Consider the following 25,410-nt stretch of genomic DNA (forward strand, 5'->3'; position numbering starts at 1 on the left):
CTATAAACACTTGACCGATACCCATCAATGCACAGCGCTCTAGCATGTTCTGACTGTGAACACCTAAAGCTGAGGCTCAGACCGACCGACCGTTTTAGATTTTTGGCTCATTTTCCCTTATGTTAGAATTTTTTTAATGTAAAAATAATGGTTGTAGATATAGAGGGGGGCGCCAAAACTGCACAGAAAAAAAAAAAAAAAAAAATCTTTTTTTTGGCGCCCCCCTCTGGGTGGCGCTCTAGGCGACCGCCTATATCGCCTGTAGGAAGGTACGCCCCTGTGTCTGACCCTGATGATACTAAGGGTTTTATTGACCCCAACACACAAGAGAACCTCACCTATCTGCAGCTGGTGGAGAGATGTATCCAAGATCCAAAATCTGGCCTCAGCTTTCTTCCAAGAAACAAATAAATAAACAAAAACGAAATAACAATAATGATTGATTTACATTCTCTTTCCCTCTGTCCTGCTTGTAATTAGGGTTGGGCTATAAAATATTTAAATCCTCCAGACATAAACCCAGATAAATCTGCTCGGTTTCCATATGATCAATGTATTCTATTATCTAAAGATGGCAAGTCTAGTGTCATGATGTACCATACATTCATAGTTAATGAATGTAGTGGGTAAAGGAATATTTCACTTTAGAACTTGTCCAAATTCAGTCTTACCGCTATCTATGGTTACAAGTAAACTAGTGACCACTGATGTCCGTCATCCCGTCAACACCACCATTCCTCTCGGGTGTCAGGATCCTCATTCACTTAAATTCATCTTGAGGACTAAGTCTAAATATCATACTTCAGAAGGATAAACCAACTACCCATAATAATTGTGTAATATATTGTTTGTGTCAAAGGTACTTGGTTTATGTCAAATATAATTATACAAATTTGTCATTTGAGGTGTAGTTTGACCAACTGTCAACTTTTCACACAATGATTATTAGGTATTTTCCAAGACAAGCGGATAAACATGGTAACCACTCCCAACCATTCCATGCAAGGCAGAGATACACGGCACACTCAAAGTTATAACAAATGTACTGGATCTGCTCTTATTCATCAAGGGTAATAACTAATAAATCTGTAAACACACATCGAATTTAAAAACAAAGACACACCTTCTACTCAGAATTGTCTGTTTTATTGAAATCGGCACTGATATTTTAGACTGGGAATAAGAATGGAAGTGAATGAGGGGCCGTCAAGGAGGAATAGTGGTGATTACAGCAGAGGTCTGTAGTCTACTTGTAGATGCACTTTGATTGAGGTAAGACTGCTGAAACTAAAATATCACTACTTTTGGTTGATGTATCATTCACATTTCAAGTGATATGGATTACAACTGCAAATTCATGGCTGTCCAAAATAAATTCTTATATAGTTAGACCTGTATGGTTCTTTATCTTAAGGGTTAATTATCATGTTTGCTACAATAACAATTATCAAACAAAGATCAAATGTCATTTTTATGCATATAACTAAGATGTGATGTTTTGAATATAAACATGTTTTGACATGACATTGAATGAATGACAATGAATCCCCAGGTTTCTTCAGACTCTAATCAGAAGGAGAAATTAAAATGTAAAAGCTGTTTTCAATATATTGAGTCTATTGTTATTCAAGATATATTGTGCCCACATTAACCAGCCCTTCTTGCAATGTATGGTGAGGGTCTACAGTGGTTTGGGTATTCCAAAACATAATATACACCATGAATTTTGTTGCCTATTCTTACTAAATGATAGCTGCCTCATCCAAGAAACACTCACGAACCAATATTGAAATATAGTATAGGATCTATAGTATTCTAGGATTAAAACAGTCATATGCCTATGCAGCTGTAACAGTTTTGAAATATTTTGCAATGAATGATTCTAGCTTTCTCTAAGATCTAATCTCACATTTAGGAAATGCCGTTTTAAGTGAACTGCTGTAAACCTACCTAATCACAATAAAAAAAAATTAAAGAAATCTTGTTTGTGTTCATTTACTATCAGTGTCTTTTAATGTTGAATGTTTCTGTAAAGAGCTTGGACAAGAAAATGATATCAATTTTTAATCAAATGCAGTACTTCACAAAGTGCTACAGTTGAACGGAGATTTTGGTATCTGAGAAAAAAATCATGAATCCTTATATATGATTGACAACCTGGAATGAAAACCTATACAGAATGCAATGGGTTAAATGGGCCCTACAGTCATGACATGCACAGAAAGTACTGTGGACATTAAGTAGGAAAATAATTAAATATATATATACGTTTTGTAGTGTTCACAGCTGAAATATTGATTCACACAATTGTCAGAAAACAGAAATTGTGGTCACGTGCACAATACTTTCTCAATTTGGTCTGACCTGGTATGAATGATAATGCATGTGGAGTACAAATAAAATGCCATGTGATCTTACCCCAGAGGAGAGGCAGACAAGACTTAATGCTGTCTAGTAATATTAGGGATGAGTCTCCCTCTTGTGGATATAAATGTATCCCTCACATTACAAAAAAAGGATATCAGAACCAGTGAATTACCCAATTCACTTTTATTATTATTTGTATTTTGTATAAAAAAGGAAAGAAGGCAAATATTACCGAGTGGTCCTGGTAAAGTCCCCTCACGCTTAAGGAGATTAAAATAGCCTATATATACACACACAAAACATATCTGTATCCTTGTTCGATGTCATGCACATAAGCTTTATCTGCTGATTCTAATGCTTCCTCTGAACTCTTTCTAGATTTTACAATGATAAATTCAAACTTGAAACGCCATTTGTTATGGCAATGTATTCACTTCACATAATGAAATAAGCAACCAACAGTGTTCAAAAACATTGCAAAGAAACAGGTTTTTATGCCGTGAAACTATAGAAATAGTTTACAATCAATCCAAAATGTTTGTATTACTCACTGTTAATTTATGTAAAGAAAATGTGGATAATGATCAAACAGCATTTCATATCTCTCATCCTCAGTCAGACAGCAGAGCAGTTATTTTTGTTAAATATGATTTAGTCTAGATTTCCACAACTGTCCATATACCATTGGTTCCCAAACATTTTCATGTCAAGGACCCCCAAATTGACATGTAATATGTGAGCGACCGCCATTTTATCTCATATGGACCCCCATCTGAGAAGATATCTGTTGTTATGTGATTTAATCCAGAATTCCATAACTGTCTAAGTGAGGGGATAACAGAGCGAGTGAAACCTATGATCAGAATAGTGACTATTATACATTCTCTCATTGTGATAACATCAATAAAATATTAGTGATGTTAGTGTTTATTTCATTTAGTCAATATTTCAGTCTATCCTAAAACCAGAAATAACCAATCTTGTTGTTGTGGAACTGCTCCAATGACAGCAAAGGGAGATTTGACTTTGTGGACACGGTGACAGCACCCTGACTTTACAGGCATATGGGTGTCATCTTCTGCTGTAGAAGTTGATATGGTTGGCGTTTCTGGAAAAACTTCGAGTCTCGAAGTATATCAGCGTGGCTCAGAAAATCAAGTGTTACTAAGCCAATTATTTGCACAAAAACTTAACTGAAAACAGTGTCACTATTCTAATTTGTCAAGCAGCTGGTGGATGTCTTCTTGGCCGCGGTACACCATCTTAAGTCCTCTTGGAAGATAACGGCAGGATGACAAGTTCAGGTAGCTAAGAGCAGTAGACTGGCCGATAACTAACCTACAAAAAGAAGACAGAAAAACAAAATATTCTCTTGGGCTTGTGATATTTCCCTAATGCCAAACTTAAGATGATTGACATGTATGAATGCGTAATGCTTATTTTTAAAGTGAAGGTTCTGCATTTTTTAAGGCTATTATAACAATTACTTACCAAGCCCACTCATAGGACTGTGTAAGTATTTTTGCACCCATGTTTTTGTTTGAGAAATAAGCGTGAGCATTCTGTTAGCATTTATTTACATATGAGCTCTATTATCACTTTAATCGCCGAAGATGCTGTGCAGCGTCTTTCCCCGCCATGCTTATTCTGCCGAAGACCACGTCTTTGATATCAATATTTGAAAAATCTGTGATCGAAATCATATTTCTCCCCCGGAGACATTATATGTACTGGTGAGCCCCTCTCAACTCTCCAACGGTTCAAGAGCGCCATCTGGTGGCCGATCGGCCGATCGCCCAAACAGGAAGTGATGCGGATGAAGTGGTGCTCACCCATATTTCGTCCGGGCACTCGCTATCGTTAGCAGGACTCCATCTCGACACACTGGATGTCGATCATTTGCAAATAACTCGATAAACAACATGATTTGGACATATATACTATTATACAACCTGGAAATGGATCGGGTATTTCTACATCCCATAATAGGAATATTTCAGTTCCACGCTCATCGTCCAACGGCGCGAGGAAGATACGGTAAGATCCAGCGTTATTTTTCAATGTGTTCTTTACTAACTGCTCTAATGATCATATCACCCACACTAGATGAATGATATAACGTTGCCCACGGAATTATAAACGACCCCCCCGCCCATCCGGTCAACATCAGATCATACTTAGTAACTCCTAGAAGCACGTCCAGTTGAAATGTTTTATCGCGCACAGATTTCTATCAAACTGTATTTGATCATCAATATAATGCATTTGGGGCTATAAATCAAGTTCTGGAGAAAGCTGCAGAAAACGATAAAAACATACTTATACTTTAGACCGTATTTTAGTATGAATATGTGAATGAAAAAGTATAACGTTGCTACACCCTGAACAATAGATATAGGACGATGAATGGGCCATAGTAATGTCAATTTAGCAATACAATTTAAAAAGTTATAGCCCTGCAAAGAAGGGGAACTTCTCCATGTTAAATCTGGCTGGCGAGGGATGGTAAATTATGAATTTAACCCCGGCGATCAAAGTGTTAACACCATCAGTGCCGACCTTGTTTACCCGGTTTAATGCCATCATCCACTTCAATGTTAGCGTTAAAAACGCATAACCTATGTTTTGAATTATGACTATGTGTCTAATCTGCCCGTCGCGTATCAATGACTTGTTTGCAGTCAACATTGTCGAAACGGATTGTTTTTTTGATCGGTTCATATCCTTTTTATACAGCATTTCGAAAAGCTATCGTTCTCTTGAAAATTTCCGGGAAAATAGAAAGATTCCCCCATAAACGGCATTTTTTGGAATATTCTCGAATACACTAGACACGTTGTCATTTGTCCGCCTATTTATGAATCGTTTTCAAATAAACGCTAGATTATCGATAGTATATGTGTACTTATGCACGCTATAGAGGCGGGCTGAAAATCTATTATCCATTTCCTCAAGATCACACACACACACAGTTATCTCAGTGAATACAGCTTGGATTACCCCAAGACTGGTAACATAGACTCCTTACCTTAGATCAGATGTTCTCCAAAAAGATTATTCCAATTCCTGATCGCCATTCCAAATATCGATCACGCTTATTGATTGATTATTGGCTGCTGTAAATATATATTCCAGGCTGCATTCCAACTCGCGATCAGATCCCTCATCATCAGACAGCTCGCCAGCACAATGGAGCCAGTTGGCTCCACCTCTACAGATCTACAGATCCCAGTTACACAGGGATAGACGATAGGGGGCGGTTTTTTCCCATCGGAGCTCCTGGAGGGGCTGCTGTACCAACGGGACACTCGGTTGATGAAATATGGATTCAGATCGCTAATAAAAAAATCAAACGACATTTCTCGTCGTCGGCAATCAACGGGGGGCATGATAAAATGAGAATAGTCGTCGTCGGCATTCAAAGTGTTAATGGTAATATATATTAGCAAAACTGTTGTTGTGTAAAAAGGAACACACTAACATTATGGGAAATGCACATACCGTCTTCTCCAGTTAGACAAGAAGATGGATACTAATTTCCCCTCTGCATTTAGTACAAAGCAATCCGGCTGCAAGCTATCCTAGCTTAGCACAAATGAATGGAAGCAGATATGTGGAATAGCTGTTGGCCAAAAATAGCTCTCGTTTTAAGCTACGCTAGCTGACCCGTATCCGCTTCCATTCATTTGTGCCAAGCTAAGCTAGCTTGCAGCTGGATAGCTTTCTACTACGTACTGCTCGAACAGAGAGATTGGTATATGCATCTTCTTGACTCTGGAGAAGACGGTAAGCGCATTTCCAATAATGTTGGCATGTTCCTTTAAATTGTGAAACGTCTAAACAAAAATCAAACACTGACTACCTGAGGGCAGGTGTTGTGATCCTGGTCCCAGTGAGATGGAGTGAACGCAAGGAATCTGCACTTGTTGCGTGAGCAAGGTGGCCCATGGCTATTTCCAAGTCCTCCTCTGTGAAGAGATGGTTTGTGATGTCAAGTTCCCGCAAGGTCCCACTCCATTTTTCTGTCAGCATGTGTAGCCCCTTCTTGGACGTTGACAAAGCAACGTGGCTGTTGAAATACAGTCCCCAGGACAGGCACTCAAGCTCTGCCAAAAACCACACACACAGCAAGGGGGTTAGTACGTTTCAGTAATATATCGGCCGATATGGCTGTTTTTTTACACATCGGTATCGGTCCGATATCAAGATAGGGCCGATATTTATTAAAAAAAAATATTCTTTATTTTTTTACATGTTTTGGCCTTAAATAGTTTCAAAATATCAGTCAGAACAGCAATATTAATATCCGTTATCGGTATCGGCCACAATTTTCACATCGGTGCATCACTCATGATGTGATTACCAACTGTTGTTACTGTGAATACAGCTAATGGTTAGGTTATATATAAAGTGAAATTATTCCTATTGCATTAACGTACATACAATCAACACATTTTGAAAAATTTATCAAAACATGTAATATGGCTGTTGACTCATTTATGGTGTATACATTTAATTATGAAAAACAGTTCACTTTTAATTGGGGATTTTCATTGCCCCCTCTTCATAAAAAGATTGAAAGAATGTCAACAACAGTACAAAAAAGAATAAACAGAAAAATAGAAAATCTAGCTTAATTTCCCAATATAACCCACCATCACAGGGCAAAGCAGCGAGACCAACTGGTGTGATTCGAGAACAGCCTCGCAGATCCAGCATGCGAAGCTTGGAGGAGCCAAAGAGAATGTCTCTCAGGTATTTGTCAGTCATGAAGGACACAGACGTTGTGGCCATGCACAGCTCCTCCAGGAAGGGGAAGCCTGCTGTGGAATCTGGTCCATTCCTCATCACTTTATGCATGGGTATGACATTCAGCATCCGGAATGTCTTAAGCAAACAATACAGTAACACTCCTCAAATCAGTTAAAAGATAATAAGACAATGCTTTTTAACTAGAATCTAAAGCAGTGGTTCCCAAACTAAACAAGCTCTGACATGTTGCAAAACATGATCTTTTAGTTAAACACTTTCAGTGCCAGCAGGGGGCGCAGGATTTAGTGCTTGAATGCCCACCATCCACTTCAATGTTAGCGTTAATAACTCCTAATCTATGTTTTAAATTATGGCTATGTGTCTAATCTGCCCGTCGCTTATCAATGACTCGTTTTCCAGTCAACATTGTCGAAGCGGATTGTTTTTTTATCGGTTCATTTTCATTTTATAGCATTTTGAAAAGCCCTCGTTTAAGGAAAATAAAAAGATTCCATAATAAACGCCCTGTAATGGAATATTCTAGAATACACAAAAACTGTCATTTTTCGGCCTATTTATGAATCGTTTTCAAATAAACGCTAGATTATCGATAGTATATGTGTACGTATGCACGCTATATAGGCGATCTGAAAAATCGATTCTCTGATTTCCTCAAAGCCATCGCCCACACACACATATAGGGCGAACGCTGAGAGCTCAGCGAATACAACTCTGATTATCCCAAGACTTGTAAAATAGATTCCTTACCTCAGATCAGATGTTCTCCAAAAAGATCATTCCGATTCCTGATCGCCATTCCAAAAATCGATCGCTTTTATTGATCCAACGCTGGGTACTGGAAAAACATATTCCACGCTGTTCTGAGGGACCAGAATGACTGCGATCGGCTCGGGTTACATGCCTGAGAAGTAAAATGTGGATTCTGAATTTCTCTTTTCTCATCCATTTTCATTGAGTCCATTCCAAAAGGGTGCATTACCATCTGGGAGACGATAGGGGGCGCTTTTTTCACATCTGAGCTCCTGATGGGGCTGCGTGAATACTTTACCCAAGGCAGTTGTCCTTCCGCGTTCGGTTTGCGCGCCCTGATTGGCCTCTCGGAGACCAATCGCCTAACTACTCTGTGCTTTTTCGAGCTAATGTAACGTCATTAGTTTCCAACGGAGAGGAGAGAAAGACCTCGGCTCACAAGCAGCTCAAACTACCTGTTGGAATAAATTAATTGATTGATGTTTAACTTGTCCCTGTGTGTGTCCAGTCATTTCGACTAGCAAACGTTGTATTTAACGTTACCTCAGGATACCACTGTATTGTATTTAGTTGGTTAGCTATGTAGCTAATGTGGATAGCATTTTGAATAGCATCAATGCTAGCTGGCTGGCTACAGCTTTATTTACTAAATTATGGAGGCTTTTTAATCATCAAGGTAAGAGAGGATGTCATGATCAACTGAAGGCATATGCTATGGAACAATGTGCTTGGGTTTTCAGAAAAAGGCCAGCTATGTGACGCTAATCTCTCTAGTATCGTGTATTGCATCAAGTGTAAGCACAGCAGAGCCCTGCTCCGCTTCAGACAGAGAGCACAGGGCATAGTAGTATATTGAGCGAGTAGTGCGGCGATAGTAGGGCTAACGCGATTGGGCGCTAAGAGGCCAATCAGGGCGCGCAAACCGAACGCGGAAGGACAACTGCCTTGGGTAAAGTATTCACGCGATGGGGCTGGTTTCCCAACGAGAGACTCTGTTGATGAAATATGAATTCAGATCGCTAATAAAAAAATAACACGCCAATTGTCGTGGTGGGCATTCAGGGGGCGGGCTGATAACACGTGTTATGTCGTGGTGGGCACTGAAAGTGTTAATATTAACAACACACCGTAATTTAGCTTGTACTATGAGTCACACCAATTTATTGAGGATATAAAAAATTATAAAAACAATAATTTAGCAGAGTTATAAACACACAGGCATAGGTTATGACGGTACGTTAAAATAATAACTTGTGCATCTGGGAGCAGATAGATTGTGCTTTCTCTCTCTCTCTCTCTTTCTCATGATAGACATGTTGACAGCACTCGTTGAGCTGGAAAAAGCCATCCAAACTCAATTCACCACATGTGCACTGGCACAGCGCTGAAACGCAGTGTGGAGATAGGTCTGGCAATGCTAAGAGACTAATGTGCGTTATGTGGTCCATTTGTAGATAATTCTGTGAGTTAATATTGGGCGACCAAACTAGCACTTGATGTTGTGGAGAGAAAACCGAATGGGTCCCGGAGCTATTCGTAGTCTTCATTCATATGGGGGAAATATTTTTGAACAAATCAAGTCGAGAGTGGGAGACACTATTGCCCATTATGCGCTTGACAAAAGTTGAGAAACTATCTTTGCAACATAAATATGCATTCAGTAGAGTATAACCTATTAAATTTGATTTAAAATATGAACAACAGTATATGTGTTTAATCAGCTTATAAACTGATATTGACATTAACTGTGCGGTACAATTTATTATGTCGAATCAGAATGTGAAATGAGACGATTGTGCCGGCCTCCCTGGACAGTTATCATGGCACACCAGGGTGCCGAAGGACCCACTTTGGGAACCACTGATCTAAAGTACAGTAGCTCCATACAGCTATCATTCCCCCTTGACATTAACTATGAAGTTATTCTTAAAATGCATTTATTTGGGAGCCACTTTTAGAGGCACTGTAATTTGTGATTAATCACATGGATAAACTAATAGATATCTTGAGTGATCCATAGTTTGTACCTTTAGTTTAGGACATCCACTCTGTAAACCTTGGATGCAGATGGAAAGTTGGCAATATCCACTGTCCAGCTTTGTGTTGACCTCCAGCAACTCTAAATCAGGGCAGCATCCTCTCTGGAAAAGCAATACACAGCAGGGTTTATTGTACCAGGTTTTACCATAATGTATCATTAGTATTAATGGTGTGTAATACATATACAAAAGAACAACATTTGGAATATTAAAAAACAAAGCATTACAGAGATTGCAGCTAGGAGTCTGTCGTTCTTTGTTCCGTGGGTGAAGAGAATTTGTCTGATTTGGCTGCCATAGGTTTCCAAGAAGGTAACAAGACCTTCAACCTGAAGCTATAGCAAAACAAAGCAAAAACAAAGAATGCATTGAAACAAATGATGACACGAATAGTATAGGGATAGTTCAGATGTTTCAACATTATGTTGTATGAAATACTTGCCAGTAGTGTAGTGGATGCAATGCTATATTAGCCAGTGGTGGAGGAAGATGATTTTGTTAGAAGGTAACCCTCTTGCCTGCATGTTGTGGTGTGGATTAAAACCTTCTGGTTCCGTGACCCGGCCAGAACTCTTGACTACGGGACTTAGTAAGTAAGCTAATAGTTTTGCATCCACTACCCTACTGGCAAGTATTTCATACATTTGACACTTATTGTCCAAAAATTCAAACTATCCCTTTAAGCTCTTCACATTTCCATGTCTCTATACAACCCAACCATTAATTGCTGTGAATTGACTAGTGATAAACCAATACCTTTTCACTGCATTCCCAACATATTGTATGTACTGTATACATCATTGTTTGTAATACTATGTTCACTGGCGTGTTTTTTTTTAATACCTCTGAATACTGCACATTTATGGTCGCCAGAGACCGGCTGTTTGCACCGAGGCTCTGGAAGGTCTTCTCTGTCACACCTGTGCAGTACGAGAGCTTGAGGGAGCGTAGATGAGGGCAGGACTGCGACACAACCTATTTGGTTGATAATTTAACAAGTAAAAGAATATGATTAAAAAAGAAAACACAATATGTATGTAGGCTTAAGACACTGATACAAATGCAGACATGACTGAAATAGAAACACAGTGGAATACATTGTCACTGATATACTCTGCGGCTCCGCAGCTTCCATGTCCACACACTAGCTGCCATGGGAGCCAGTGTGTGGAGTATCCAACTAGTTCGGCTAGCGAGCCGGTGCAGAACTTCTCCGCAAGTGTGTCATTTTGTGATGGATTTGAAGGATAGGGGAGTTAAGGGATAGGGGTTAGGTGAGGCAATTGAGGGATAGAGGAGTTGAGGGATTGGGGCTGGGTAGGGGGTTGAGGGATGGGGTTAACTGAGGAAGTTGAGGGATATTGGGTGGTGGATACACATGTCCTTGTAAATACAGTCAAATACAAATATATTTGAACAACAGCTAAGCAGCAAATTGTCCAATTACTTTTGGTGCCTGAAAAAGGGGGAGGCACATATAGAAATTGTTGTAATTCCAACACCGTTCACCTGATTTGGATCCAAATACCCTCAAAAAACTGAAAAGTCTGCACTTAAAGCACACATTGATTGTTTCATTTCATCAATGGTGGTGGTATACAGAGCCAAAATAATGAAAATAGTGTTGATGTCCAAATATTTATGGACCCGACTGTATCTCGTTTTTTCCACTTAGAAAATGTAATATTTAATTTTTGCAAAACTTTGTATTACTTGCATTAACCTTAGAATGAAGCAGGGAAGTATGGCACCACTTGGCCAAACAAGATCATGGTGGTGGTGAGGTAAGTAGATTAAACATGCATAACCACGGGATATATCTGGCACACTTAGGTCGGGAATGAAAATGGGTAGAAACACATTAAAAAAATGTTTCAAGTATGCCGGTTATATCTTCATCCTGCTTTAACTTTAAACTAATACGGTTGGGTAGTTAACTGGTAAATGGCAACTGCATTTATATAGCGCTTTTATCCAAACCACTTTACAATTTGTTCCTCACATTCACTCACACATTCACACACCGACGGTGGAGGCAACCATGCAATCGGGGTTAAGTGCTCAAGGACACTTCCGACACACTGCCGGGAGGAGTGGGAATCGAACCAGGAACCTTCCGATTACCAGACAACCGCTCTATCTCCCGAGCCACTGGGTTCAGTGTCCTCCGATGACACTGATCACTGGAGGACATAGTCAAACTCAGACTCATAGAAAAGGTGTTAAGTGAGTATGACTTACTTCTACAGCATAGTCAACATTCTTTTTCCAGTGACAAAGAGAGAAGTGTCTTAGCTGGGAGAACCTAGGAAACAATAACAAATCAGTATTGTATTGTGATGAAATTATGATATCTTTGTGCAAAATTCAATTCAATGAACACAACAGCAATTGGATTGTTTATGTATTGATTTTGTATACTGTTCACATATATATATATATATATATATATATACATGTATATATATATATATATATATATATATATATATATATATATATATATATATCGATATTGTGGAAAATTCCAGATGATTATCGTGATATGAATTTCTTTCATATCACCCAGCCTTAGAACAAATCATTTTCAAATTCATCTATGTGTGTAAAACGATTTTAATGAGTCTAAAACTATTTCTACTGACCTGTTCTGTGCCAGCCAGTTCAGAGTTTCTTTAATCTTCTGCTCCGTTTTAGACAACTGGGTCTTCCCTGGTTCAATCCAGCAGTACCCCATAGACACGCTACGCCACAGAACAGGACTGGAGGCAGCAGCATTCCAGAGACGACAAACTCTCGCCATCCTGAATCAGAGACAAAAATAAAGACATATCTCAGGAAATCACAACAGAACTAAAAAAAAATTAAATAAATAAAATGTGACATTCCAGTCTGTGATGAACAGATTGAGCACTGTATCTAACTGAGGGTATAGCTATCCATTGTGCTACCTACAACCTGAACCCATATGCTTCAAATCAAATGCACTGTAGCTAGGTAGGCCCATTACCTGCATAGAAAGGGTACAGAGCCTTGGATGACCACCATCGAAAAAATATTGACCAGCACCTCCTCAGGCAGGCTTTGACCCCATCTGTCATCCATGCCCATCTGAGCCTGAGGCAGAGTGTCATCTCCTTGCACCTTCTTGTTCAGTGGATTCTTTTTCAGCTTAGTCTTGGCCACAGCTGTTTTTTTCCTCTTAATCTGAGCAGCCTTAACTTTCCCATTAATAGTCCTCTTCTTCTTGCTGCTTTTTTTCTTTGGACGCCAGGTTAAGTTATCAGTGTTGGATATTACCAGAAGCATATCTTCACCCTCTTGGACAGTGTAACCAAGTGTAGCAGGTCGGTTGACTTTGGCCTTCTTCTTCTTGGGTTTAGCACCAAGCACATTGGACTTCCTCTTTAACGATGTCTTCTTTGTTTGAGGTTCACCTTTTCCGTGGCTTGATGTAGTAGTGTCTGCAGTTTCCTTAGCTGGGCCTTGGGCTTCAACTTCTAAATCCATTTTGAGGAGAAACTTGGTCCACCCTCTGCTTGATCGCTCGACATTCATCCACAGTGCTTTGGCTCATCCACATCGATCTGCAAACAGTCAAATGTGTTTAGTGAGCAAGTTAGTTGGCTTATATTCAGCCAGATAGAAAATACGTTAAAAGCTTGCCACTAACAATCTAAAATCATAAAATAACAATCAACATAATAATGACAAGATTGTATCAAATGCAGCATCAAAATGTTAGGAGGCTCCCGTGTGAACTTAAATAAGTTAATCGACCATACTGTGTAATATAACTAACGTTATCTACTGAAATACAGAAAGCCCCATCTTTCAAAATGTATCATTATTGTACTTGTTGTATACCATGTTCAATTCAAACTTTAATACAGACTCGAGTCATGGTCCAGATAAAAAAAGATAAAAAAAATATATATAAAAGTACACACAAGAGGCAAAACATTACTTAAAATACACATCAACAATATATATCTCCGTCCTGAGAAAACTCAAGACATAACGTTAACGTGTCTGCAATGTTTTCAACGGGTTTCCGTTCAGAATGTGTTGTTGTGCCTGATGATCAACGAGTCCCGTTGTGAGCACAATAATAAAGCTAATGCTAGCTAGCTAGTAATATCACTGTACCACACCTTCGGAACTAGACTAGTTGTTACGTTAACCAATATCGACTCGTGTGTTCATAACTCAACATTTTCCACTCGACTATTTCAATATATCATTACGATATCTAACTAACGTTAGTAGCTTTAACAACTAGATGTCTGGACCCACAATACATTTCAGTTCACCCAGGCCATTGGTCGAGAGCCCGGCGTTCACCCGCCTTCTCTGCGGACGATCCAATGATCGTTTACGCTGATTACCATTCGTCGTGGTGGTGGAGGAATAGAGAGTAAGAGAGCACACTAAAGTTTGTCGGTGAAAAATAAACAGCGGTAAGGAATAATTAAGCTAGATACTGTTTTTTGTAACGTTGTGTCTATTTGAAACGATAAGCTCCCGCAACCTGTATGTCGCTACGCTAGTAGCCGGTGAATTAGCAAGCCAGCTAACATCGTTAGCTAGCTTACCGTTGGCTACATGCTAATGCATAAAACAAGCCATACGGGCTAACGTTAGCTAGCATAATATCACCCATGTTAGAGTTAGGGTGACCATATTTTGATTTCCAAAAAAGAGGACATGCTGGCCCCAGCCTCGAGATACGTAATGATACTTTGCACAATCGAAGCGGGCATGGCCACCTTCATTTCACTATGTCTTGTGTATGTACTGTAGCCTACTGTATGTGATGAATAAACCTTATGAGGGCCACGTTCATTGATAAAGAAAAATAATGTCCACAGCCGCTCCAGTGTAAAACAAAGATATCCAAATTGTTTATTTCTCTTCCACAGCGAAGTCTTTCTTTACATAAGTGATCCTAAAGCTATTTTCCTAAACTAAAACTAGTTTGGCTGTTTACTGCCACGAAATATTCACGTCACTACTACAAGTTAAGAAAACTGTATTTTCCCAGTCTCTAAAATCACTGCAGACTCGACACATGACAAAATTCCTCCACACCTGAAAGCAGTAAATATCAACTTGCAGGCTCTTTCCACAGCAAAACGGTAGGCAAGGTACCCTGATCTAGAAATGCAGGCTTCAATCTATGTTGTTTAGTCTATCGTGCTCAGCACTGTTTCAAGATGCACAATGAGCTCTTCTCTTCTTCTTCTTCTTATTTGAATTTCCGGCAGTGTAGACGCATCGTGGCGTATTACTGCCCTCCGCAATTCTTTTTATGGGCTCTTCTTCTTCTTCTTCTTCTTCTTCTTCTTCTTCTTCTTCTTCTTCTTCTTCTTCTTCTTCTTCTTCTTCTTCTACTGGACCCCGTCATCAACTACATTGTCCATTGGAGTGCAGCTAATGCTGCTACTTCCTGTCTGAGCCCCCCTCCGCGGGACCCTCCTTGCCCCCTGCGATCTTATTCTGGGCTGCTTTATCCCTCTTAACCCAGAAAAGCGGCCATTATTTTTTTTACTTGAACTTGAGGACTGCATACTTTTTTTGCAAAGCTTATCTTTATACCTTATGCTTATAGCACATGCATAAGCCTGGTCTCTTTTGAAAGATAACATTCTGAAGTTACCAATGCAAAAAAGGAAAATCACTTTTAGTGCTAATGAAATAGAGTAGCATATAGGTCTGAACTTGAGTTGAACGTGAACTTGTACTCACATTTTTCTGCAGTGGTTGCAATATCCCAAATTTAGCCACATAACATGCGCCCAGAAAAGTGGCAATTTTTTTTACTTGAACTTGAGGACTGCATACTTTTTTTTGCAAAGTTTATCTTTATAGTTTATGCTTATAGCTGTATGCATAAGCCTGGTCTCTTTTGAAAGATAACATTCTGAAGTTTCTTACACAATAAAGAAAAATCACTTTTAGTGCTAATGAGTAACATAGGGCTGAACATGAGTTGAACTTGTGTACGCACGTTTTTGTGTAGTAGTTGCAATATTCCAAAATAATATATATATATTTTTTGTATAAACTGGAAAACACAGCAAATCCATAGCTTGAAGTCTTATCCAAATGTTATAAAAATCCATTCAGAAATGAGTCTTATAGACTAGAGACATCCGGGTAAGGAAAAAAGGTCTCCATCTCTCTATTTTCTCATCCAAGTAAATTAATTCGGAATTTTTATCACATGATCCTGTCTTCGCTTGTCAATTTTCACCTAGATCCCTGATTCGCACACCCCCACGTGGGATATCACTGAAAAGCTATACACACATTGTTGGCTACAAGTTACAACGCTCACCAATCATTTTCGCAATCTGCGGATGATTGACTTCTGGAGCCTCGGGAGTCCGGGGTGATAATCTGGCGCGCAAAAAGTCGCACGCCTGACATATCGGCATGTAAGTCGAGAACCGGGGCACGGATTTTGGCGATTCAGATGGCATTCGAACGGCAACAAATAGCGCTTTAATTCGGTAATTTATACGAGAAATGCAGTCCCGAGCCTTCAGATGCTCGCAAAGGGCCGTGAAACTGAAACTGAAAAACAATGAAACCCGGACATTTCCATGAATTTATAAACCCCCCCCCGGACGCCCCGGACAGGGCGTGAAAAGAGGGCATGTCCGGGCAAAAGAGGACGTTTGGTCACCCTACATAAAACAAGCCATGATACAGGCTAACGTTAGCTAGCATAATATTGATTGATTGATTGATTGATTGAAAACTTTATTAACAGATTGCGGAATGGGACAACTCAGCACGCTCTGAGCAAAGAAAGGAACTGAGATATGAATAGAGTATTGCTTGACTTGCTATGGTCCGGTAAATACGCTGATGTTATTGAACGTATAACTATATAATGTTAATTAGGGGTGCACCGATATATCGGTCGGGTATCGGTATCGGCCGATAAGTGCCTTGTTGACTGCTATCGGCCTATCGGCCGATAAGCTCAAATGTGCCGATAGCAGTCGCCGATAACTAACCATCCATTTGTGTAGCGTCAAAAGGCAAAAAAAAATAATTCACTCGCGACCTACCTGCACAACGCCCGCCGTCCCCCCCACACACACACAAGCTACTGCATCAAAGTTACTATTTATGATTAACAAGGCATTCGTTTTGTGGCATTAACGTTATATAGTTAGTGTTACACGGACAATAACATCAGCATATTATTATTACCCATAGCAGCAAGGCATTACTCCGAGTCCGTTCATAGCCGGGAGGCAGAAGACTAACGTTACTGGTGAAAATGTGATTTACGTTGGAATACTCCTTTGCCAACTTGCTGTACTTTGCTTGCAGGTCTGCAGCCATTATTACTGGATTAAGAATAGCCCCAACTTTAGCCAACGTAACGTTATGGCTAAACCTTTAACATTAGTTAACCCTAGCTTTCGGTTAGCTGTTCAATGTTAATAACACAACCAAGCGAATCCATCAGAGCTCCCCATCAACACCGCTCTGTCGGGAGGATGGCATTTAAGAAAGTATCTGCTGTTAAAATGACACAAACATTCGTTTTGTGGCATTAACGTTATTATAGTTAGTTACACGTTCAATTACATCAGCATAGTATTTACCCGAAGATAGCAAGCAAGCCGTGCATAGCTCGGTTACATTCCGTTGCTCATTCCGTACCCAACTACACATTCTGCAATCTGTTAATAAAGTTTTCAACCAGACAAATGTATAGAAAGGCTTTGTTTTATTATAAAATTTGTTGCAGTAAAATCATTGTGTCTCGTTTGGCCATCCTGTGGAGCGCGCTGGTCGGCGGGCACTGCCGGGCAGCTAACGTATTAGCTTGTTGTGGTTCTAAGTTTGACTCGCATTCTCGCAAGCAGAATCAGATCAATGGCGGCATGCCCCGAAGTAGAAAAATGAATAAACGCTTGGTGGTAAGCAGGAGGTGGGTGCTAGCGGTGTGGCGTAATTGGCCGAATCGACTGTCAATCAAAATGGTTCCATTGCATTGGTTGAAAGCTCTGGTTGAGAGAATAGTATCCCGCTGCAGGCCGCCAGAATGGTTCCATTGCATTGGTTGAAAGCTCTGGTTGAGAAAATAGTATCCCTCTGCAGGCCGCCAGACGATACTGGGAGAGGGATCAGTGATACCATAAACATATTTCTTGATGTTTCCTTTTTTAAGTAAGTAAAGAGGCCTACAAATACAAACACACATACAAATATACAGTAGTTTCATTAAAAAAAAAAAAAATTAAAATTAAAAAAAAAATTAAAAAAAATTAAAAATACTTATTTTTTGCCACAATTATCGGTATCGGTATCGGCCGATTGTGTTAGTTGAACAATCGGTATCGGTATCGGTGGCCAATTTTCATATCGGTGCACCCCTAATGTTAATGCCACAAAACGAATGCCTTTATTATAAAGTAGTAACTTTATAGTAATAATAATAAGAAAGGGTCGGGGGGGTTAGGGGTAACCACCCCTGCCCGCGACACCGAGTGAACTGCGCACGACCAGAGGGGAAACTTCGAATCCGTGTTTCACTTTCAATAACTAATGCGTGCTTGCCGAATCCCAAACAATATTCATGCTGCAAAGTCATCCTCTAAAGATAGACATTTAGACTAGAGGCAGGCTATATGCTATAAAGAGTAGACTACTACTAAAAAAAAATGCATTCAAACTTTTTTTTTTAAATTTTTTGTGTGCGTGCGGTAATAACCGCAGCGGTAGGAAATATTTTGCAAATGTGTGCGGTAAGGAAAACATCAATACCGCGGCAGCTCTAGTTGTAACTTTTTTTTTTCTTCTTGAAGGTGTTGAGAGTGATTGGCTAATGTTAAAGCTATCTCAAGCAAGTGGCAATGGAGGAAGACCAAGACTTCTCTCTCTATGGGAAAGCAGTTGTTACTGAGGCGAATCTGAGTAAGTGTGGACTTTGGTGCAATGATCAAATGAGAGATTATAAATAAATAATGCCATTTCTTTAGATAATAATGAAATTGCAGTGGCCAACATTTTCTGTCACTCACCCAATGTTTTTTTTTTTTTTTTTAAGGAGATGACAACTTCAGGCTGCTCCTTGCAGACTTTCCTGGATCTCAAACAGGAGAAGGACTAGGGCTTGATGAGGAACCATGCAAAAATAAACTTTTGATTCAAGTAGGACTTATGAAAGAGGAGAACAATCTTTCCTGGGTTGTCGTGATAGAGTGGCTGCAGAAGATTTTCCCGGCGCATCAGTCGGCTGATTTCCGTTGTTTGATCGAAAGGGGCATTGCGACAACATTGAGCTTAGGGAATTCTTCAAGGCTGTCGTTCCTGGAATCAGATGTGAACTTCGATTTTGTTGGCCCAATATGTGACAGCATTGGTGTTGAAAGGACAGATCTTTTGGAGATGAGGGATTTCTCGGAGCAGGCAAAGTCTATTGAAGTCACAAATGGTTTGATTCTTGAGTTGAGTAACTTTGTCACCAGGGAAAAGATCGACCCGGTCATTTTAGTAACTTGGCTCAGAAATTTCAATCGCGAGTTCTGTAAGGATGGGGACCTTCAGAAAGCAAGTAAAATCCTAAAGTCCAAGATAAAAATTTTCAAACTGCATTACCGGAATTATGAGACAAGGAGTCACCGGAGGAACATAGCAATGGAAACCCTACTTCAAAGTCCATTTGAACTGGTGAAAAACAAAGCCGAACGGAGATTAGGCATGAAGAAGCGCATGAGAAGAGACGCTTTGTTAGAATATGACACAGTCAATGTAAAAGATGAGGAGGAGAGCTTTGCCATTATGATGGATGAAGACTCGCGTGAGGCTGTTAAGGATGAAAACAATTCAAGAGGTGAAAGTGATCACGAAATGCACAACTCCAACGAGGGGGAGGAAACCCCGGATGACAAAGGAGAAGCTTTAACACTCATTGACATCACCATGCTCTCTGTCCAAAAGCTAACGAGTGTGTATGGTGGGAAAACCGCTGCCTCCAAGCAAGTTTCCATGGATCTTCTCAAAAACCAATACGCTCTAACATGCAAAGAACACAGAAACATGGTCGAGTTTGAAGCGAAAATGGCTGAAGCGAAAATGGCGTCGCATTCCGAAGATTGGTCACTGGCCTCTCCCTTGCTTTTTATACACTCCAATGCCCATTTCCTTGTTGACTTACATGATGCCGTCGAACAGCAGGTAATGAGCTTTGAAAGGGAGATTGCACGGGCCCACAGAGGTAAACTAGGTCGTGATGGCAATCCCAAATTTCACAGGTTTGTGAACTTCTCTGAAAGTGCCACTTTGCGTTACATCCATATGGCCTGTGATGTCCTAAGCCCTCGTGCTCCTGCCAAGCAGAACTACAGAAGACACTGGGTGGCTTTCTGCGAAGAAATGAAAAACCCCTCCACACTCGCAGTCAATCTATCGAACAGATTTATCAACTACTTTGAAGCCGCAGCGGGTCTCGTTCACCATCACAAAGAAACCAGCCTTTTCTTCTCTGATCTGCTGCAACTGAGCAATGATGACTGCGTCAATGTCGTTCTGGAGAGTGTTACTGCTGATGCCCTTGATGACGTTATACAAAGTTTTGTATGTGTTCTTGCCATCGTTTACTGCAAAATCCTGGGTCCTTACTGGCAACTTCTGAAAAGTGGTGGAGAGTACTCACTCTTCAGTCACTACATACTCTGCCTCCACCAAAAGCTCCTGGAGTGGTCCAAAGATCCATCACCCTTGCTGGAGCCTGAGGGGATGGTGAATGTGTTCCTACAGTTCCCTTTGCAGGAGCAAACCTTTGACAGAGTGTTCAGTTACTGTGGTCAACCCAACACAAACCGTGACCTTATCAGAGCTTGCTTGAGAAAGATGGTGAAGGTGATCGCTGCTGTTACTGAGGAAAATCTGATGGATTTTCTGCCCGGTGGAATTTATTCCCAGAGCCCACCATCTAACGTATGTGCAAAGCTGGCTAGCTGCACATTCTCCATCTTGATGGGAGAATATCCCTTTGGTCATGCATACCCATACAAAAGGCAAAGACCTGACAAGTCCTCCAAACACCCGAACCATTCATCATCGGGTAGCTCTTCAGAAGATGACGACGATGACCTGTCTGGTTCATTTGTAGATGATTCAGAGAAATCTCCCCGAAGGCTGGCAAATACGCCCTCTGGTGAGCAATCATCCCAATCCGAAAAGAGACCGCAAAGCAATAAAGAAGTTGCACACAGACCTGCTTCAAGTGAAACAGACGCACCGAAGTCCATGAATAGTGGCTACATCATGGCTACAGTGAGGAAAAATGGAGGACCTTGCAAGACACAGCAAGATGTTGACAAACTAATGGTGCGTTTTGATGGAAGAAGTCGGGCAGACAAGCGGGAAGCGATGCGCTGTGAAATACTGTACCAGAAAATGGTTCTCTGCAACACGGACCCAAACTTGGATCATACTGCTAAACACTCCGAGATGATTGCAAAACTAAAACTTGCACTGCCCCGTGTTAAACCTGGTTTTAGTTTGGTCTTAGCCCCCAGACTAACCAAGCCAAAACAAGGCCCCACACAGACATCAAATCCTCCAGCTGGTGATGAGGGTGTCGGCCATGAAAGTGAAAGTGTGTTTGGGGAGTAGTAACTTTGTTATGGTGAGAACTCTAAACAGTTTTGCACACATTAATTTAGTTTGACAGTTTTTGAGAGTAAATGTGTTTGAATATGGCCACTGGTGATATCATCAGGGACGTTGAATCATTGTGTTGTGTTAATTAACCATGAAATTATGTAGACGGAAAAAATAAGCAATACATCTGGTCCTAAAGGGACTGCTACCTAAAGGGACTGATAGCTTCACAGTCCTATACAATCCAGTATCTATATACACTATAGACACACTATAAAATATAAATACAATATAATATAAAGTACAAAACAAGATAGTCCAGTGATAAGAGTCGGCCCCGTTCCCCGTACCTGGCTAACTGAGTTAGCCGGATAATTTCCAGTATAGCTTGACTTAAGCCGGACCTTTCTGTTCCCCGAAGTCGGATTTTCTAAATCACCATGGTAACAGATCAGAAAGTTTGAACCTGGTCCGGAGCAGGGTTAAGTTCAGTTAGCTGGATGAACCATGGCCACGCCCACGCAAAGAAATGCCAGCTCGCTTCCTGAAATATTTCTCACAGTCTAGATCCCATTATACCATTCTGAATTATGTTTTTGTGCTTCGTTTTCCTAGAGGGGGCTTTTGAAATGTATAATAATAGAACTAAATGCTGATAATAAATCATATTCAGCCTATAGATTTACTTTGTCCTAAATAGAATAATGCACGTCATATACGGCGCTCGGAGTCGCGATGCACGCTGCATGTGGTTATTTTAATAACGGCGCATTGCAAATGTATCCCGCAGGGATATTTTTAATGAATGAAACCTATCGGCCGTTTGGCTCTGATTAGTTTCATATATTCTCCGCTGTAGATTTGCTTAACGGAGCGCCCGGATTGTGTTTCATTCAAGCATAAAATTGAAGAGTCTATGCGTGGATTGTGGTTTTTGTGGATTATGAATTACGAGGAATCTGAGGATTGTTGAATTGTATCATCACTCACACGTTATTGTGATATTGTAACTGGGATTAAAATGTCTGATGAGAATGAGATGCGCTGTTTGACGGATTTGAGCAATTGAATGAGCCGTTGACGTCACATTAATGCATTTGAGAATAAAGAGATAAAACTTCATTCAAAAGAAAAGTATTCGAAACACGTGACTCTTGTATTGATGGATACACAATGGATATATCCCGTCTGGCACAGTGGTGCAACGGCTAGTGCTCACTCCTGTCAAGCGGACGACCCTAGTTCGAGACCCCACGTTTCCAATATACTTTTTTTGGAATATAATATTAATCAATATACGCAAAAGTAGCCTAGTTTTAAGTTAAAATATTATAAATCTACATGCATTGAGGATGTCATTCTTTATATAGCTCTCAAAGTGCACCAAATTGGAGTATTTACATTGCAAAAAGAAGAAAATAAATTAGAAAAGACGGGGATTCGAACGCGGGTCGTCCGCGTGAAAGACATAAGTACAAACCATCAGACCACGGTGCCAGACAAATAAAACATCCACCATACATCCATAAATGGATAAGAGAGCCGTATCCTTATTCTGAAATAGTTGAACTAATTATTTTCGCTAGCAAGATCTCATTTGATTATTCAATCCATAAACCTACTGCCAGCAGGCACATTTAAAGAAATATAATCTGATTGATTGGGGTAATGAGGGACTTAAAATTAGCCTATAGATTATGCATTTAACTTGTCGGCGAGGCTATTGAGCCGTACTGTATTGTACCCATTCTGCAATCTGTTAATAAAGTTTTAAATCAATCAATGCCGTTAGAAAATCAGGATTTCTGCGATCGACATCTGCTGTCTTTCCAGCTGAAGCGGCCGTGCGCAATTATCCTGAGTCTCAAGTCTGGTTCAAATGAACAAGACTGAATCAGCGTTCGAGGAACAGGAAAATCCCGGATTCAAACATCGGGTTAATTGAATCTGGATAATGGGACTCTTGATCGACTTAGTTGAACCAGGTACGGGGAATAGGGCCCAGTGATATGAGTCTCTAGTGCAAAAAGAAAAATTATATAAGTAAGTATATTCTATATTGTAATATACTAAATTATGTTATATCTAGTCAAATTAATGGAAGAACAAATATAAATGTAAGTGGGTAGGGATCAATAAGCTTAGCTTCCCTCTACTCCTTTTTTGGACATGTCTGCTAACCAAACACATTGCTCTTGACCTTTTGTTTATAATTTTTTTTTTTTGTAATGTTTTTTAATTTGTTATGATTGTTTGGTTTGACGGAGCAAGATACCGTGAATTGTTTGGAGGAATATGGAGAATCACATGTTCAAAAATAAACTTTTCATTCATTCATAGTCAGTAGTACGGTTATGTGAGTCTCTAGTTCTCAAATCCAGAGTTCTGACAGTGATAGTTATGGCAGCAGAGCCGGCCGTCTGGCCGGCCTTATCATTTAATTGAGCTGTAATTAACTCAACACAAGGATCCAATGTCCCCGATTACATCACTGGTGGCTATATTCAGACTAATTTACTCATTTAATAACTCAAACTAAATTAATGTGTGCAAAACGGTTTAGTGTTTTTGGATGTGTAAATAAATCAGCATTATTTTTTGTGCCATTTTAAGCACAGCTGTTACTGTAAAATGTATTACTTGCAGTGAAATGTGAATTCATATATTGAGATGTGTGCATTCATATGCTAAAGAACTTTGTGACCTGAACAAAACGTTATACGATAGCTATATACATCCTAGCAGTAGCTATCATGTGTTCTGTACATTTTCTTGTCATGATGGTGTTATGTTTTGTACGTCATCATTGCAGCATTTTCATTTTCTGCATTTTCGTTTTTTTACTTGAATCATTTACATTTTTGTTTCTGAAACTAAATGTACATTTGCTTTTTGATAATGCTGAGTAAAATCTGTTCTACTTGTGAGTGAACCCTCACAAAATAAAGAGTGTTACTTTATAATAGTTGTGCTTTTTAATGACAACATAGATGGTAAACAAAACAAGTGTTTGCTTGTAGCCTGTGTTTTTAGTTTGAGAATTGTGAGGACCTCATGTTACCTTCTTCATTTTTCAATAGTATAGGTGTATTCAATATGATATTGACTGTAAGCAAGTCTGACTGAATTGATTGATTGAAAACTTTAACAGATTGCAGAATGGGTAATACAATACGGCTCAAAACACACAATTCTTAAGGGGAGGGGATGCAGACCAAAAGACTTTAGTCTTGTTTACATCGGGCCCAGGGTCCCCCACTTTCAATTCATAATGAATAGTTACCTTGTCTCAATTGAAAGTTGATGGTAACTGATGCAGTGGTGATATTAAAGGTACTGAACTCCAGTTGATCACAGTAGTGACAAACACAATGTATTCTTTTAGATGAATCTTTGATTTCTTTAAAAGCCCATATTTTCATATATAAGTCATACTACTATAATTATTTTAAATAATAAATATCAGATTAGAAAGGTAGGTACAGCTTTAAACTAATAAAAAACGGTGGGTTACTGAGTTTAGATGGATACCCTCCACTAAATGGCTAACGTTACCTAAGATTATATTTACATTACTAAAAGAACCAATGCTATGGGGAAATTATGCCTCTGTAACATCGAATCTAGAACCCCATTTGTATTGCTTTTGGATGTGCAGTGCCTACAATTTCGCAGATAATATATTTGCTACACAAAATCTGTGTTGACTCAACTATGTCAATGAGTTAATATGTACTGTAGGCAGGGGGGCGTCTATACTTTCCGTAGCCGCATTTCTGGCAGACGCTCTCTGATTGGCCACTGACATGTTTGCCCAATCGCGTGACGATCTGTGTCTTTGCCC

The 25,410-nt window shown here is 39.8% G+C and overlaps 2 protein-coding genes across 5 annotated transcripts; one reads left to right on the plus strand and one right to left on the minus strand.

Annotated features, from left to right (window-relative positions):
- Positions 1-2,042: 2,042 nt before the first annotated feature.
- On the minus strand, positions 2,043-15,254 carry fbxl6 (F-box and leucine-rich repeat protein 6). Of its 3 annotated transcripts, none has more exons than XM_084312813.1 (10): positions 15,021-15,254; positions 12,940-13,516; positions 12,575-12,733; positions 12,171-12,234; positions 10,773-10,904; positions 10,157-10,264; positions 9,918-10,031; positions 7,023-7,254; positions 6,230-6,473; positions 2,043-3,705 (listed from the first exon to the last, which is right to left on the minus strand). In XM_084312813.1, exons 2-10 carry the CDS (start codon positions 13,485-13,487, stop codon positions 3,576-3,578), a joined length of 1,731 nt encoding a protein of 576 aa, XP_084168939.1. In that variant the 5' UTR covers positions 13,488-13,516; positions 15,021-15,254; the 3' UTR covers positions 2,043-3,575. The 3 variants fall into 3 exon arrangements, with proteins under 3 accessions (XP_084168939.1, XP_084168940.1, XP_084168938.1); XM_084312814.1 differs by lacking the exon at positions 15,021-15,254 and adding an exon at positions 14,226-14,267; XM_084312812.1 differs by lacking the exon at positions 15,021-15,254 and adding an exon at positions 14,084-14,218.
- Positions 14,255-24,513, plus strand: LOC311227236 (uncharacterized protein). Of its 2 annotated transcripts, XM_084312811.1 has the most exons (4): positions 14,347-14,389; positions 14,974-15,067; positions 18,764-18,872; positions 19,006-24,513. In XM_084312811.1, exons 3-4 carry the CDS (start codon positions 18,812-18,814, stop codon positions 21,576-21,578), a joined length of 2,634 nt encoding a protein of 877 aa, XP_084168937.1. In that variant the 5' UTR covers positions 14,347-14,389; positions 14,974-15,067; positions 18,764-18,811; the 3' UTR covers positions 21,579-24,513. The 2 variants fall into 2 exon arrangements, with proteins under 2 accessions (XP_084168936.1, XP_084168937.1); XM_084312810.1 differs by lacking the exon at positions 14,974-15,067 and having other exon boundaries at positions 14,255-14,389.
- Positions 24,514-25,410: the final 897 nt, after the last annotated feature.

Source organism: Notolepis coatsorum, assembly GCF_963971535.1.
Source record: "Notolepis coatsorum genome assembly, chromosome: 4".
Classification (NCBI taxonomy): domain Eukaryota; kingdom Metazoa; phylum Chordata; class Actinopteri; order Aulopiformes; family Paralepididae; genus Notolepis; species Notolepis coatsorum.